The sequence below is a fragment of the Malania oleifera genome, chromosome 5 (genome assembly GCF_029873635.1).
Source record: "Malania oleifera isolate guangnan ecotype guangnan chromosome 5, ASM2987363v1, whole genome shotgun sequence".
NCBI lineage: Eukaryota > Viridiplantae > Streptophyta > Magnoliopsida > Santalales > Ximeniaceae > Malania > Malania oleifera.
This window is the reverse complement of record NC_080421.1, coordinates 89,982,742-89,999,157: the sequence shown is the minus strand read 5'-3', so window position 1 is coordinate 89,999,157 and position 16,416 is coordinate 89,982,742. Positions and strand designations below refer to the sequence as shown.

General features: G+C 40.1%; 1 protein-coding gene across 1 annotated transcript in view; it reads left to right on the top strand.

The window, feature by feature from the left end:
- Positions 1–3,951: 3,951 nt before the first annotated feature.
- The window catches only part of LOC131156748 (mediator of RNA polymerase II transcription subunit 33A-like), an 85,184-nt gene continuing 72,719 nt past the window's right edge, over positions 3,952–16,416 (top strand). The window contains exon 1 of the mRNA XM_058110667.1: positions 3,952–4,364. Coding sequence (XP_057966650.1) covers positions 4,081–4,364 — 284 coding nt within the window. The 5' untranslated portion in view covers positions 3,952–4,080. The remainder of the gene's footprint in view (positions 4,365–16,416) is intronic.

The following is a 16,416-nucleotide window of genomic DNA, read 5'->3' as shown; positions in this document are numbered from 1 at the left end:
AAAGGATGAAAACAAAGGTGGCTTGGAGGATCCGGGGTGTACTCCGGAGGATCTCTCCAATGCCTAAGTAAGGGAATACTTTAGAGAGGTTGTATGCTACAGTGAAATGATATTAGAATGAGATACCTTGGCCTCTCGCCCGAGTCATTATTTATAGTGGCAGAAGTTGACCCAAGGATGTCTGACCATTTATTGGCGAGTTATGGCATGAGCGTGGATCGCTCTGGCCTTTAAGGAGTTGATACCAGCTGTCTGTAAAGCGGGCGTGGATCGCTCTGGCCTATATGGAGTTAACCCCTTCAAAGCAGTTATCCTTGAGCAATTATGGCCTTGATTGTTGTTGTGCCTTAATGCTGCAGATTGACTATTTGACCTTGGTATATTTAGGGTATATCAGTTGCCCTCCCTTTTAGTTTCAAATTTATGGAGCACTGCTTCTGAAACTAAAAAGGAGGGCAACTAATATACCCTAAATATACCAAGGTCAAATAGTCAATCTACAGCATTAAGGCACAGTAGCAATCAAGGTCATCATCGCTCAAGGACAATTGCTCTAAAGGGGTCAACTCCATATAGGCCAATGCAATCCACGCCTGTGCCACAGACAGCTAGTATCAACTCCTTAAAGGCTAGAGCGATCCACGTCCGCGCCATGACTCGCCAATAAATGGCCAGACATCCTCAGGTCAACTTCTGCCACTATAAATAGGGACTCGGGCGAGAGGCCAATGTATCTCATTCTAACCCCATTTCAATATTGCATACAACTTCTCTAAAGTATTCCCTTACTTAGACATCGGAGAGATCCCCCGAGGTACACCTCGGGTCCTTCAAACCACCTTCGTTTTCATCATTTTCAAGTGATCGAAGATCAAAAGGCTCATCAGAGGTCCTTGACATCTTTATTCCGCAACAATATATATATATATATATATATATATATATATATGTATATATATATATAGCCTAAATAATAGTCCAATAAAAAGGTGTAAAACTTATCATAAGAAGCAAAATCCAAATGTTTGGAGAGACAAAAAAATCAGGTACCCATATGAGTGAATTGTTGAGAAAAAGAGGTCATTAGAGATAATTTCACATGGTTTGGCAACTGTCACTCTCAAGCAGAGGTAGGGTTCAAAAATAGAGTTGTCAATGTGTAAAATCCTAATTTTGAAGACTAGTAAGAACTTGCATGCAACACTAATGTTTAGATGATCATCATGTGTATGATGATGATGGTCATTATGGTTTAAAAATGTATATGTTTTTTATTCGATGATAATGTGTATTTTTAAGATGTTTGAAAGATCTCTCTCTCTCTCTCTCCCTCCCTCCACCGCTATATATATATATATATATATATATATATAATTGCACTACAATGAGTTAAAGCTTTTTTACGCAAATAGTTTAAAATGAATATTTGATGCTTTTTTAAAAAGAAAAATCAAAACTACTAATATTTTTGGATTAAATGAAATGAGTGTGGTTAAAAACTATTAACAGGATAGATTTTATAACTTCTAATATAAATTTCTTATCTTCGTAAAAATTATTAAAATAATTGACCTGACTCATTTTATCAATCTGTGGAATTTTCATGGGAGAAAAATTTTGTTTAAATTTTTTATAAAAAAATAACTTATTAGTTAATGCTTTTATATGTGATTTAGTTTTCAATGTAGATAGAAAAAGTTAATATTTTCAAATAAAATTTTAACTCGTCATGTGCACTAACTAGTATAAAAAATTCACAATCAATATGAAACAAATATCAAAAGGCAACAAGTCAAGGAGTAAGAAAGCAAGCCCAAGGGTAATTAAGAATGACAACAATGGTGCCCCCAGGGCGTGGCTCAAGTCGTTGAGTGAATTTTGGGAGTGCCTTTCATGAGGTCAGCGGGTTTCCGCCTCCCGGGTTCGATTCAGCTTCTGGGCTCCTAAAAATTTACCCTCCCTGTGGGTTGTGGGGCCAGCTACACAGGGCGTGGGATTAGTCACGGACCGTAAAAACGGACGTGGACACCAAGACGTACCTAAAAAAAAGAACGACAACAATGGTTTAGGATTTTGAAATACTACTTAAACACTAAAAATAGCAATAAAAACTAGCCATTTTTTCCCAAAATATCATTTAAATGAATTGTAATGGCACTCTACACATTATTATTATTCTTTTCTTTTCTTTTTACAAACCTTCTACATACACAAGGACGTGAATGAAAATGTGTGCAATATTGTCATGATTGAAGATAATCGAGAGTAATGTAAGATCCAGTTTGATTGTAACCATGTGTTTGGTAAAAATCAAGGTCACGTTTGATTTGCAGAATGTTTATTCTTAATTAGTTATAATTAGTTATACAAAAAAATTATATTGTTACTATAAAACAAATAAAAATATAAAATATTTTATGAGTCCATAATAAGGAACAGACAATGAATAACTATTCCCAAATTTCATCATGGAGATATCGATTTCTTTCTTATTACACGCTAAATTAAATAATTAGAAATATACAAGGAATAACTATTCCATTGATTCCCAAAATTTAAACTGTATTCCGTCATATTCCAAAAAGTAATTATTCCAATCAAATGAGTCAGAATATTTTTCAATAAAATTTTAACCCGTCGATGCTTATGCACTAACTAGAATAATAGATTCACATTCAACGTGAGACAAATCAAACGACAACAAGTCAAGGAGCACGAAACCAAGTGCAAGGGTAATTAAGAATGAAACCATTGGCTTATGTTTTTGAAATACTACTAAAACACTAAAATAACAATAATAACTGACCATTTGTTTTCAAAATATCTTTTAATTGAATTTTATTGACACTTTGCAGATTATTATTGTTCTGCTCTTTTCTTTTCACAAAACTTAGGGCACAAGTAAGAGCATGTGCAATATTGTCATGATTAAAGATAATCGATGGTAATATAAGATCCAATTGAACTTTAACCATGTATTTGGTAAAAATCAATAGCTCTATTGTTCAATTCTATGAAAATGTTGGTCAATTTTCGTGTACTATCCAAATGCTTTCTTTTAGGATAAGAGGAATTTTCCTCTTCTATTGTTTTTCTTATATCATCACGACTATCATACCTAAGAAAATAATTAAAAATTAGAAAAACCAGCCAGATATTATTGACCAATAAGAATATACAACATCATTTTGCAAAAGATCCAATTTTTTCCCAAGTTTGATACACCATCAAATAAATAATTACACACCATAACACGCATTTTTTTTTATCCTAATATTAGACCATGGTTGAAACAAAATATGTAATATGACCATATATACAAGCATATTTGATAAAATCACAAAATATATATATATATATATATATATATTTTTTTTTTTTTTTCTTCTCTTTTTTCATTCCTTCCCTTTTACCCTGATGGACAGAATTATTTATGCATGGAACAATTGTTGGGTTAAAAGGGAAAAGGCCTGGTCAGGTGCAAGTGATCGTTGCTCGAGCGCACAAATAGCTCGCACACCAAGGACTATTAGTGAAGAACGCTGATTGCTGATTGCTGGCGCCGAAATACGCGCCCTTATTAGTGAAGAACTATTGAGTATTGAGTATTGACCCAAGGCCAAGGACTCCCGCTCTCTCTCTCTCCCGGTATGCATACATAGCTCTCTGAGACAAAGTAACAAACAAATAATGCAGATGCGTGGAGATCTATGACTAGTTTGCGATGGCTATGGGGAACCATATGCAACGCTGATTGCTGGCGCCGAAAGACGTGCCCTTATTAGTCAAGAACTATTGACCCAAAGACTCCCGCTCTCTCTCTCTCTCTCTCTCTCTCTCCGTATGTATATATTCTCTGAGACAAAATAACAAACATATAATCTGCAGATGCGAAGAAATCATATACATATACATATACACATACATAGACATAGAAAGATAATTCTCTGAGACAAAGTGACAAACACACGTAAACTGCAGGTGCGTGTAGATCAGATATAGCGAATGTATAGAAAGATAGCTCTCTGATGAAAAGAAACAAACAAACATATAAACTGCAGGTGCGAAGACGAGATATAGATGGCGGGGTCAGTGGGAGGGAGTAGAATGAGTGTGTGGGAGGAAGTGGCTGAGCTGACGAAGGCGGCTCAGGAGAAGGGCAGCGACCCTCGGCTGTGGGCGGCTCAGTTATCCGCCGCCCTCGGCAGTGCCGGCGAGTCTCTGCCGTCGACGGAGGTGGCCCACCTCCTTGTCTCTCACATATGCTGGGCCAATAACATCCCCATCGCCTGGAAGTTCTTGGACATGGCACTGACCGCCAACATTGTGCCCCCGACGCTCGTCCTCGCCCTTCTGTCTGCCAGGTTTGAATCCCCCTTTCTCTTCTTGAAGCAGTTAATTTGTCGCCTTGCACGAGATTGATTGTACAGAATCTAAACATGTAAAACATATTACATATCCTCCATCCATTGGACATACTTCCTTTCATTCCATATATAAAAATTTCATATGGAAGTTTTAAATTTTAATTCTCGACATAATTATAAACACATATATTTATATTAAATTTAAAGGTTTTTAATAAGATCATAAATACAGTTTTTTCTTAATTTAATTTTAGAAAATTTTAATGAAGTAATCATCCCCCACCATCAAATGGAGATAGGGGTAAGGCACTAAGGCCCATAAGTGGTAAAACGATGAGCCGTTTGAGCATGTCATAAATGGGTTCGACTTTGAATTAACTTGTTTATTAATGAGTGTCTAAAATTCAAATCCGTCATCATCCATTTAAAAAATATAATTTATTTATTTTAAATTTTTTTAAACGTTTCATATTAAAAAGAAAAAGGAAAACACTCCTTTCGTTTGTTTCTGACTTTTTGAATGTTTAATGTCTTCTGCAATTTGCAAATGTGCTCTTGTAAACATATATGGGGGAAATGCTCCAGTCCCCATATACCACGCCAAGGCTTTGGTAAGCCAGGAGCAGAGTGGTCCTCAGACTCCTGAGATGCAATCACGCAACTCAATTTAAAGAAATGAAACGAAGGCCGGGGAAAAAAAAAACAAAACAAAAGACAGCAGGGAGCCTGCGTCGGGCAGCGGCCGATGGCTGCGTTTGCGTGCGGTGTGCCTGCGTACTGGGGAATCCTCAATCGTGAGATGTGGCTGGGTAGCAGCCTGCAGGAAGTGACGGAGTGAGGAAGGCTTCTGCTTCCAGTTTAAAGAAATAAAACGAAGGGGGAAAAAAAAGAAGAAGCGAAAGACAGCAGAGAGCCTGCGTCGGGGCTGCGTCTGCGTGTACGTCTGCGTCTGCGTCTGCGTCTGCGTCTGCGTCGACCTGCTTTGCCATCGTGGTTGGGGACAAGAATATTACCAGAGTAGGGGGCAGGGTAATGACAAGGGCAAAAAGGACAAAGTCTTCCAAGATTCACTAAGACAAGGCCATCTAAAAATTTGAACTTCTAACAAAAGATATAACATTTTAATTTATAATAAATTAATAATTAAAAAATATTAATTTGACACATTATTTATATTTATTTTTAAAATTTTTTAGTATGTTAAAATTATTTTTAATTTTAATAATATGTTGTAACGAAAATGTTACAACCAAAAATTGAACGACTTTCACGATCCCTGATCACGACCACCTGAAAAGAGATAAATAAGTAAGGTTTGGAGGACCCGGGGTGTACTCCGGGGGATCTCTCCGATGCTTAAGTCAGGGATTGGCATGAGAGGTTTTTTATGCAAAAGTAAAGTAAAGTTTAGAATAAGATATTTTAATCTCATCTCCAAATCCCTATTTATAGTAACGAAGGTTGACCCGAGGGTATAATGTCATTTATTGGCAAGTTAATGTGTGGGCGTGAATTGCTCTGGTTCTTACCTCGTTGGCATGAATCGCTCTGCTTATTATAAGGTGAGGATCAATTGCTCTGATCGGGCGGTTGACCCTCATCAATGTTGGGTTCTAGTCTCCTTTGAACTTATGGTAGGTGATATATTTGGGGTATATCAGTTGCCCCCCCCCCCCCCCCTCAGTTTCGAATTTTTGAAGTTTATTTCCAAAGTTCGAATGTTGTTGTTATTTTTTTTTTGTCAAGCAGCTTCTTGAGGCATTTTGGGCTGCTTGTGGCTTAATGAGTCGTGCTCTTCTTTTTTTCTGTTTCTGGCCTAATGAGTTGTGCTCATATTTTGGGCCGTTTCTGGGCCTCATGAGCATTGCTCGTCATTTGACCGATTCTTCTTTGCCTAGTGAGCTATGCTCATTTTTTGGGAAGTTTTCTGGCCTCACAAGCGTTGCTCGTCAATTGGGCTAATTCTTCCTTTCCTAATGAGTTGTGCTCATTTTTTGGGCACTCTTTTGGCCTCGCGAGCGTTGCTCATTAGTTGGGTTGATTATTCTTTGCCTAATGAATTGTACTCATTTTTTGGACAGTCTTCTAGTCTCACGAGCGATGCTCGTCAGTTGAGCCAATTTTTCCTTACCTAATGAGTTGTGCTTATTTTTTGGGCAGTCTTCTGGCCTCACGAGCGTTGCTCGTCAGTTGGACCGATTCTTCTTTGCCTAATGACCTGCACTCATTTTTTGGGCAGTCTTTTAGCCTCACGAGCGTTGCTCGTCAGTTGGGCCGATTTTTCCTTACCTAATGAGTCGTGCTCATTTTTAGGGTAATCTTCTAGCCTCATGAGCATTGCTCGTCAGTTGAGCCGATTCTTCTTTGCCTAATGAGCTATGCTCATTTTTTGGGTAGTCTTCTGGTCTCACAAGCATGCTCGTTAGTTGGGCCGATTCTTCCTTACCTAATGAGTTGTACTCATTTTTTGGATAGTCTTCTGGCCTCATGAGCATTGTTTGTCAGTTGGACCGATTCTTCTTTGCCTAATAAGCTGTGCTCATTTTTTGGGCAGTCTTCTAGCCTCACGAGCATTGCTTGTCAATTGGACCGATTCTTTCTTATCTAATGAGCTGTGCTAATTTTTTAGACAATCTTCTGGCTTCACAAGCATTACTCACATGACAATATTGAATATGACCCTCACATGAGGACTCCACCTAAGGGGAGTATTCATTCATTTTTTCCCACGAACCCAATTAGATTAAACTAGGATACACACAAAATTCTTGCAAAGGAGAAAGCATATCTATAAAAAGGGGAAAACACATTAAACCTAATGACATTATTGAATATGGCCCTCACATGAGGACATCTTACAAGGTTAATAGAGAATGGGATGAAGAAGAAGAAAACTGAGGAGGGGGAGGAAGTTGTTACAATGACTTCATGAAAGAAGACTTAACAACTATGGTAAATGAACTTGAAGGTAAGGTAATGGAAGCTAATAAAGACAAGGAAAGAATAGAAAAAGAAATAGGTCATATACATGTGAGGCAAGATGGGATAGAAAGTTGAGAGGAGAGAGAAGAAGAGGATAGGATAATGAAGTATAAAGTAGTAAGTATTGGGTTGGAATTCCAATAAAGGGATAGGAAGGGGAACAAACTCAAAGTCTGATATCCAACTTGAAAGCATACAAACTCAATACTTGGTTTTAATCGCAGAGGAGGGAACTAAGGATCATCATAGGAATGTGGTTGAAAGTAAAAGTGCACAAATGGAGAATTCAAAATTCATGGGAAATCTACTATTATAACTCTTTAACAACTTATCCTTAAAAATGAACATTTGGTGCACATAGGAACAATGTGTTAAAAGGGGAAAGTCAGTTGCTAGCTGTCACGCCCCAAACCCATAGATGGGTCCCAGGTGCGAATATAGTAACCTAACCTGTCTCTGTATCAATTCAAACATACATGATACAATACAATAAGAGGGTCCGACCCCGTGGGGTACACGGATGCCCTACACACATATACATACACATTCATACTCTTCAATTACGCAGCGAAAAATACTTCATCTATCTATATAACATACCATACCAAAGTCTGTACAAAACTAGGATACATAAACCCATACAATACTAGGGTATACAATCCCATAAATACCGTACATACTCCAGGTGTCTACAAAAACCATCACGACAAACCGGTTACAAAATCTCGTACCTAATCGAGTACTAACAGTAGCTAATGACACCCCTGTTTCCGATTGTTAGGATGCTAAATACGGCTACCTAATGAACCTGAAAATATTGTACGTACATTCGGGGTGAGACACCTCTCAGTAAGGAAGAAAGCAAGTTATATCAATGTGTGGCATACCAATGTTATTTTATAACAAACATAACACTATACAATACGATACAGTTTGAAAACATTTCCATACAGTTCCATACTATTCCAGTATTTCCACAAATGCATTCCAGTACATACAATACCCAAAACATACAGTAAGTGTCGTCACACTAATATGCAACTACGCTATGAAACCCAAAACTTCACAGCGATTACATTGCCAATACGATGTAGCTCCCACTAATTTGCAACTACTCCATGAACCTGAAGTTTCACAGCGATTACATTGCCAACACACAACTACTCCATGAAACCTGAAACTTCACAGTGATTACATTGCCAATACAGTGTAGCTCACACCCCTCGGTGACCAGCGGGGATACGTAGTGATATTTCACACCCTCCGATATAGAGTCGAACACTCTTGCCCACGGTTTTCACACTGGTACATGGTGCAACATACAGTAATTAGCCACCACATAGCTGTTTTGGTGTACGGTAATTAGCTGCCCCTAGCCGATTTCACAAAACCTGGAATCATTTTGGAGTTCACACACCTATGCATATCAGCGTACAGTAATTAGCTGCCACTAGCTATTTTACAAAATACTTGGAACAATTACATACAACCATACTTAACACACTTATTTGGTTTACGGAAAATCATATCGTTTTCCATTTCAAGTGTACAAGTTATGCAAATATGGATAACAGTTATCTCAATAATACAGTTTAAACAAAACGAACGATTTTTCAAACAACGTAGAGATGTTACCCGAAATCTCCAAATTTTTTCGAAAAATTGTAACTCGAAAGTCCCGTATTTTACCCGATAGATTTCCCCAAATAAGTTACCAAAACATACATACGATCGTAACCTACAAGTTTATTGATCCTGATTTCGAAAATAACTTATATAAACTGAATCCCCTTACCTTAAACCGAATTCCAACTACGAACTCTATGGTCCCCAAAACTACGAACCGAGACTTCAAAACCTACAAACAACATTACAATACATGCTTACAACTCGTACTACTACACATATTCTGAATCAGAAATGAAAACCAAACCTTATCTCGATTTTAGCCCAAAACCCGAAAACGCTCAAAACCGAGACTTCAAAACCTACAAACAACATTACAATACATGCTTACAACTCGTACTACTACACATATTCTGAATCAGAAATGAAAACCAAACCTTATCTCGATTTTAGCCCAAAACCCGAAAACGCTCAAAATGAGATTCCGATCCGCTAGAAACGTAGAAAATCATTTCCTGATCCTCGCAGTAACGTTGGATTTACGAATTAGGCGATGAACAACGAAGAAATCAAGAGAGAAAGAGTTCTTCAAGTTCTAGAGAGAGAGAGAGAGAGAGAGAGAGGATATTTTGAGATTACTTAGCTCCAAAGTAATGGAAACTGATATTTATAGCCATTTGATTCGAGTGGATTCGTCGACGAATTGGCGTCCTCGTCGATGAGTCTGCCATTGCCTTCGTCGACAAGATGATGGCCTCATCGACAAGCCGAGGTTCCAGATTTTTCCCAAAATCTCTCGGTATCTCCTCATTGACAAGACACTGAATTTTGTCACCGAGAATAGAAGGGACTTTGTCGACAAACACTGGCTTCGTCGACGAAGTTTGCCCAAATTACCACTTTACCCTTCTTTCAAATATTAAATCCACATACCACGGTTCGGGTTCTTACAACCTACCCTCCTTACAAAAATTTCGTCCTCGAAATTTGTAATCTCTCATTACAAACACATTCATACTACTACATACATACACACTCTGAGGTGAAACGACAACCATTTATACACAGCCCCTCTACGATACATACATACTCTAAAGAAAACAGCGGCCATTTATACGCAGCCCCGTTACGATCCATACAAACTCTAAAGAAAATGACAACCATTTATATGCAGCCCCGTTACGATACATACCTACATACTTTAGAGAAAACGGCGGCCATTTATACGCAGCCCCTTCATGATATATACATACACACTCTAGAGAAAATGGCGGCCATTTATACGCAACCCCAATACAATACATACATACATACATTCCCTCACTTATGGCGGAGGAATATCGTGGTTACATACATACGTGGCGTCGGAAGCTTACAATACAATAGGACTCTCCCAGAGACTAACCACTCAATACTAATACGATAATAGAGTATTACATACATACATACATACATACATACGCATACCACCCTGCTATTCAACTACTACTCAGAATAACTGCGGATACTTCCGACATATTTTCGTTTCCAGTTCCCAAAATGCTTCTTCAACCTCATGGTTTCACCACAATACCTTTACTAACGGTATATCTTTGGTACGAAACTTCTGAACTTTACAGTCCAAAACCTGAACAGGTATTTCCTCATACGCTAAAGTATCCTCAATTTCCAACTCATCATAACTGATAACATGTGATGGATCCAACACGTACCTTCTTAACATGGATACGTGAAACACATCGCAGACCCTCGAGAGTGCTGGGGGTAGTGCAACTCTGTACGCTATCGGACCCACTCGCTTAATAACCTCGAATGGTCCAATGTACCTCGGGCTCAACTTGCCCTTCCTCCCAAATCTCATCACTCCTTTCCCCGGAGCGATTCTAAGGAATACCTTACCCCTACCTCGAACTCCAACTCACAGCGGCGAACATCCGCGTAACTCTTCTGCCAACTCTGAGCCAATCTAATCCTCTCCCGGATCAAACCACCTTCTCAGACGTCTGCTGTACAAGTTCAGGTCCTAAAACCTGACATTCACCGACCTCATTCCAATACAAAGGAGATCAACACCTCTGACCATACAAAGTCTCGAATGATGCCATCCCTATACTAACATGGAAGCTATTGTTATAGGTAAACTCCAATAGTGGCAAAAACTAGATACAACTACCACTTAAGTCTAATACACAAGTTCGTAACATATGCTCCAAGATCTGTATCATCCTCTCCGACTGTTCATCAGTCTGGGGGTGGAACGTTGTACTGAAAGTAAGTTTCATCCCCAGTGCCTCCTGCAAGCCCTTCCAAAATCGAGAAGTAAATCTCGAATCCCGATTCGAAACAATGGACACCGGTACTCCGTGCATTCTTACTATCTCATGCACATACAGGTTTGCTAGCCTACTCAAAGGATAGCTAACCTTCATCGGTATAAAGTGAGTAGATTTGGTCAACCTATCCATGATTACCCAAATAGCATTCTACCCGTGAAGTGCTGGCGGCAATCCGGTAACAAAGTCCATGGAAATGTGCTCCAATTTCCACACCTAAATAGGCAAAGGCTGCAATGGCCCTGCCGACCTCTGATATTCAGCTTTCACCTACTGACACGTTAGACACTGCTCCACGAACTAGGCAATATCCCTCTTCATACCACTCCACCAGAAGGACTCACACAAATCTCGATACATCTTCGTACTACTTCGGATGTACCGTATACAAAGAACGATGCGCTTCCTCTAGAATCATCATTCTGATCTCATTATCATTTGGAACACACGACATGGTCCCACACCACAACACACCTCCGTTAGAGATGTTAAAATCAGCAGCCAAACCCTGCTGCACTTTTTCCATAATCTCAGCTAACTCCGCATCATTAGCCTGCGCGACTTTAATACTCTCAAACAAGGTCGACTGGATCACCTAGCTAGCAATGAAAGCCTGATGATCACTAGACACCAACTCCACGCCAAGGCTTTCTAGATCCCGCTAGATATGATGCTGAGCTTCAACCGCAGATACTACTGCATGTTCTGATTTACGCATTTGCTACCACATTAGCCTTCCCCAAGTGATAACCAATCGTGCAATCGTAGTCCTTGATCAACTCTAGCCACTGCCTCTGCCTCATATTCAGCTCCTTCTGCGTGAAAAAGTACCTGAGGCTTTTGTGGTCAGTGAAAATCTCACACTAAACACCATACAAGTAGTGTCACCAGATCTTTAGGGCATAAACTGCAGCAACCAATTTTAGATCATGCGTAGGGTGATTCTTCTCATACTCCTTAAGTTGCCGAGAAGCATAAGCTACCACCTTACCCTGTCGCATAAGCACACATCCCAAACCCTTCAGGGACGCGCCACTATAGATCACAAAATCTTCATCCCCCGAAGGAATGGTCAATACTGGAGCAGTAACTAGTCGGTGCTTCAACTCAAGAAAGTACTGCTCGCAATCACTATTCCACTCAAATTTCACCCCCTTCTTAGTCAATCGTGTCAGAGGTCCAAACAATTTAGAGAAACTCTCTACGAACCGACGATAGTAACCTGCCAGTCCCAGAAAACTCTGAACCTCCTGCACACTCCTCGGTCTCGACCAGTCGACTATAGTTTCAACCTTTCTAGGATCAATTGAGATACTGCCCTTAGACACCACATGGCCTAAGAACGCGACCTGATTCAACCAGAACTCACACTTCTTCAGCTTAGCATACAACTTCCTCTCTCACAGAATCTATAGTACCAACCTTAGATGATTTTCATGCTCTTCCAAACTCCTCGAGTATACCAGAATGTCATTGATGAACACCATTACGAACTGATCTAGGTACTCATGAAACACCCTGTTCATCAAATCCATGAACACTATTGGCGCATTGGTTAACCCAAACAACATAACCAAGAACTCATAGTGGTTTTATCTAGTTCGGAAAGCAGTATACGCTACATCCTCAGATCTAACCCTCACCTGATGATACCCTGACCATAGGTCGATCTTCGAAAAGACCTGCGTTCCCTACAACTGGTCAAAGAGATCATCTATACGAGGCAAAGGGTAACGTTTCTTCACCATCACTTTGTTGATCTCACGGTAATCAATGCACATATGCATCGACTCGTCCTTCTTCTTCACAAAAAAAACTGGAGCTCCCTAGGGCGAAACACTCGGTTGAATAAAACCCTGATCCAGTAATTCCTACAACTGCTCCTTCAACTCTCGAAGTTCTGCTAGAGCCATCCGGTATAGAGCTTTAGAGATTGGTGTCTTGCTAGGCAAAAACTCTATCGCAAAGTCCACCTCACGATCCGGAGGTAAACCAGGTAAATCATTAGGAAACACATCCAGAAACTCGTTGACTACCCGAATATCCTTGAGTCTCAACTCATCCCGCGGCAATTCCTTCACACAAGTTAGGTACCCTTGACACTCGTCCAAGAGTAGCCTCCTCACCTGTAATGCAGATAGAACCTGTGGCGTCGAACGCACACACGATCCTACAAACTCGTACTCCCGCTCTCTAGGAGGTCTAAACACTACTACCTTCCTACGACAATCAATCACCGCAAAACTAAAGAATAGCCAGTCCATCCCAAGTATGACGTCAAAACCATACATGTCATATACTACAAGGTTCATTGGTAGTAGTCTCCCCTGGATTTCCACTGGACAGTTCCCTAACATCTTACTACAGATTGTCACACTCCTAGTCGGCGCAGTCACAGACAACATCTCATTCATCACACAGGTTTCAACCTCACACAACTTCACAAAACTAGCAGATATGAACGAATGGGTTGCCCCCAAATCAAATAAAATAACAGCTTTATTCGAAAGCAATAACATGGTACCTGTCACCACGTTCCCAACGTGTTCCGCATCTGCTGGAGTAAGTGAATATACCCTCTTCTTCTTCTTCTTCTACTGTCCCTGCCAAGGACCACTCTGAGGACCAGAAGATACTAGCCTCTTCCCCTGATCCTGCACTACCTCATCTCCCCGAAGGTCGATCTCAACTATGGTGGCTTTATCCACCAGGACAAAGAACTCACGGATCTACAGCATCCCCACAAGACGGCGGATGTCGTTCCTCAGACCCCTCTCAAACCTCCGAGCCTTCTCGTGCTCACTAGGAACCAAGTACGGTGCAAATTGAGACAACTCGATAAATCTGGTAGCATACCTCTGCACCGTCAGAGTTCCCTACGTCAGGCCCAAGAACTCATCAACCTTCGCATCCCGAGTGGAGACCAGAAAGTATCTCTAGAAAAATACCTCTTTAAAGTGGCTCCACGTCATACTAGATGGACTAACTCTTTGCCTCTCAAGCAGACTCACCGCCATCCACCAACGTCTTGCCTCCCTAGTCAGCTGGAAGGTAGCGTATAAGACCTTATGCTTCTCAGTGCAGTGGAGGACTTCCAAAATCCTCTCGGTCTTCTCGACGTAGTCCTCCACCACTATCGAATCAGGTCCTCCCATAAATGTTGGAGGGTGCATACGTGTGAACCTCTCGATGGTACACCCCGCATCAGTAGGAGAGTTCTCGCATCTCCTAACACTTTGCCCAATCTCTCGGATCACCTATCTCGCCAAACCACGAGACACAAAAGGAGACTCATCGCTTGTCGTCTCCTTAAAGCCACTCTCCATGTTATTATCCTTGGGCTCCATTCTGAAAACAGAATAGGAATTGGTTAGAATTCTTATATCGTACACAGTTAACACAATCATAGACCTAATCATGTAAACTATTACTCTCACAGGTCTAAGCTTGTCCCATCACACCGACACGAATCCATCAATGGTTTGCCCTACCTTTATTGGAATCGTCATCCTAGGAAAAACACGGAATACCGCTGACAAATCCCGGTCTAGCAACAGAATAACTCTCGACCAACATTACCCATTTCCTACATCCTATACTCTAGTATATACACATCAATACCCCTAACCAAGTCTATAAGACCTAGTAACCTGGTTAGCTCTGATACCAAGCTATCACGCCTCGAACTCGCAGATGGATTCCAGGTGCGAATATAGTAACCTAACCTAACTTGTCTCTGTATCAATTCAAACATACATGATACAATACAATAAGAGGGTCCGACCCCGTGGGGTACACGGATGCCCTACACACATATACATATACATTCATACTCTTCAGTTACACAATGGAAAACGCTTCATCTATCTGTATAACATACCATACCAGAGTCTGTACAAAACTAGGATACACAAACCCATATAATACTAGGGTATACAATCCCACAAATACCATACATACTCCGGGTGTTTACAAAAACCATCATGACAACCCGGTTACAAAATCTCGTACCTAATTAGGTACTAACAGCAGCTAATGACACCTTCGCTTCCGATTGCTAGGATGCTAAATACGGTTACCTGATGGACCTGAAAACATTGTACGTACATTCGGGGTGAGACACCTCTCAGTAATGAAGAAAGCAGGTTATATCAATATGTGGCATACCAGTGTTATTTTACGCAAAACATAACACTATACAATACGATACAGTTCGAAAACATTTCCATACAATGCTATACAGTTCCAGTATTTTCACAAATGCGTTCCAGTACATATGATACCCAAAACATACGATCAGTTTCGTCACACTAATACGCAACTACGCTATGAAACTCGAAGCTTCACATCGATTACAGTGCCAATACGATGTAGCTCACACTAATACGCAACTACTCCATGAACCCGAAGTTTCACAGCGATTACATTGCCAACACGCAACTACTCCATGAAACCCGAAACTTCACAGTGATTACTTTGCCAATACAGTGTAGCTCACACCCCTCGATGACCAGCCAGGATAGGTAGTGATATTTCACACCCTCGGATATAGAGCCGGACACTCTCCCTCCCCCCCCCCACGGTTTTCACACTGGTACATGGCGCAGCATACGGTAATTAGCCGCCATATAGCTGTTTCGACGTATGGTAGTTAGCCGCCCCTAGCCGATTTCACAAAACCTAGAATCATTTTAGAGTTCACACTCCTATACATATCAGCGTATGGTAATTAGCCGCCACTAGCTATTTTAGAAAATACCTGGAACAATTACATATAACCATACATACCACACTTATTTGGTTTACGACAAATCATATTGTTTTCCATTTCAAGTATACAATTTATGCAAATATGGATAATAGTTATCTCAATAATACAGTTTAAAAAAAACGAACGATTTTTCAAACAACGTAGAGATGATATCCGAAATCCCCAAATTTTTTTGAAAAACTGTAACCCAAAAATCTCGTATTTTACCCGATAGATTTCTCCAAATAAGTTACCAAAACATACATACGATCGTAGCCTACAAGCTTACCGATTCTGATTTCGAAAATAACATATATAAATTAAATTCCCTTACCTTAAACAGATTTCAAACTACGAA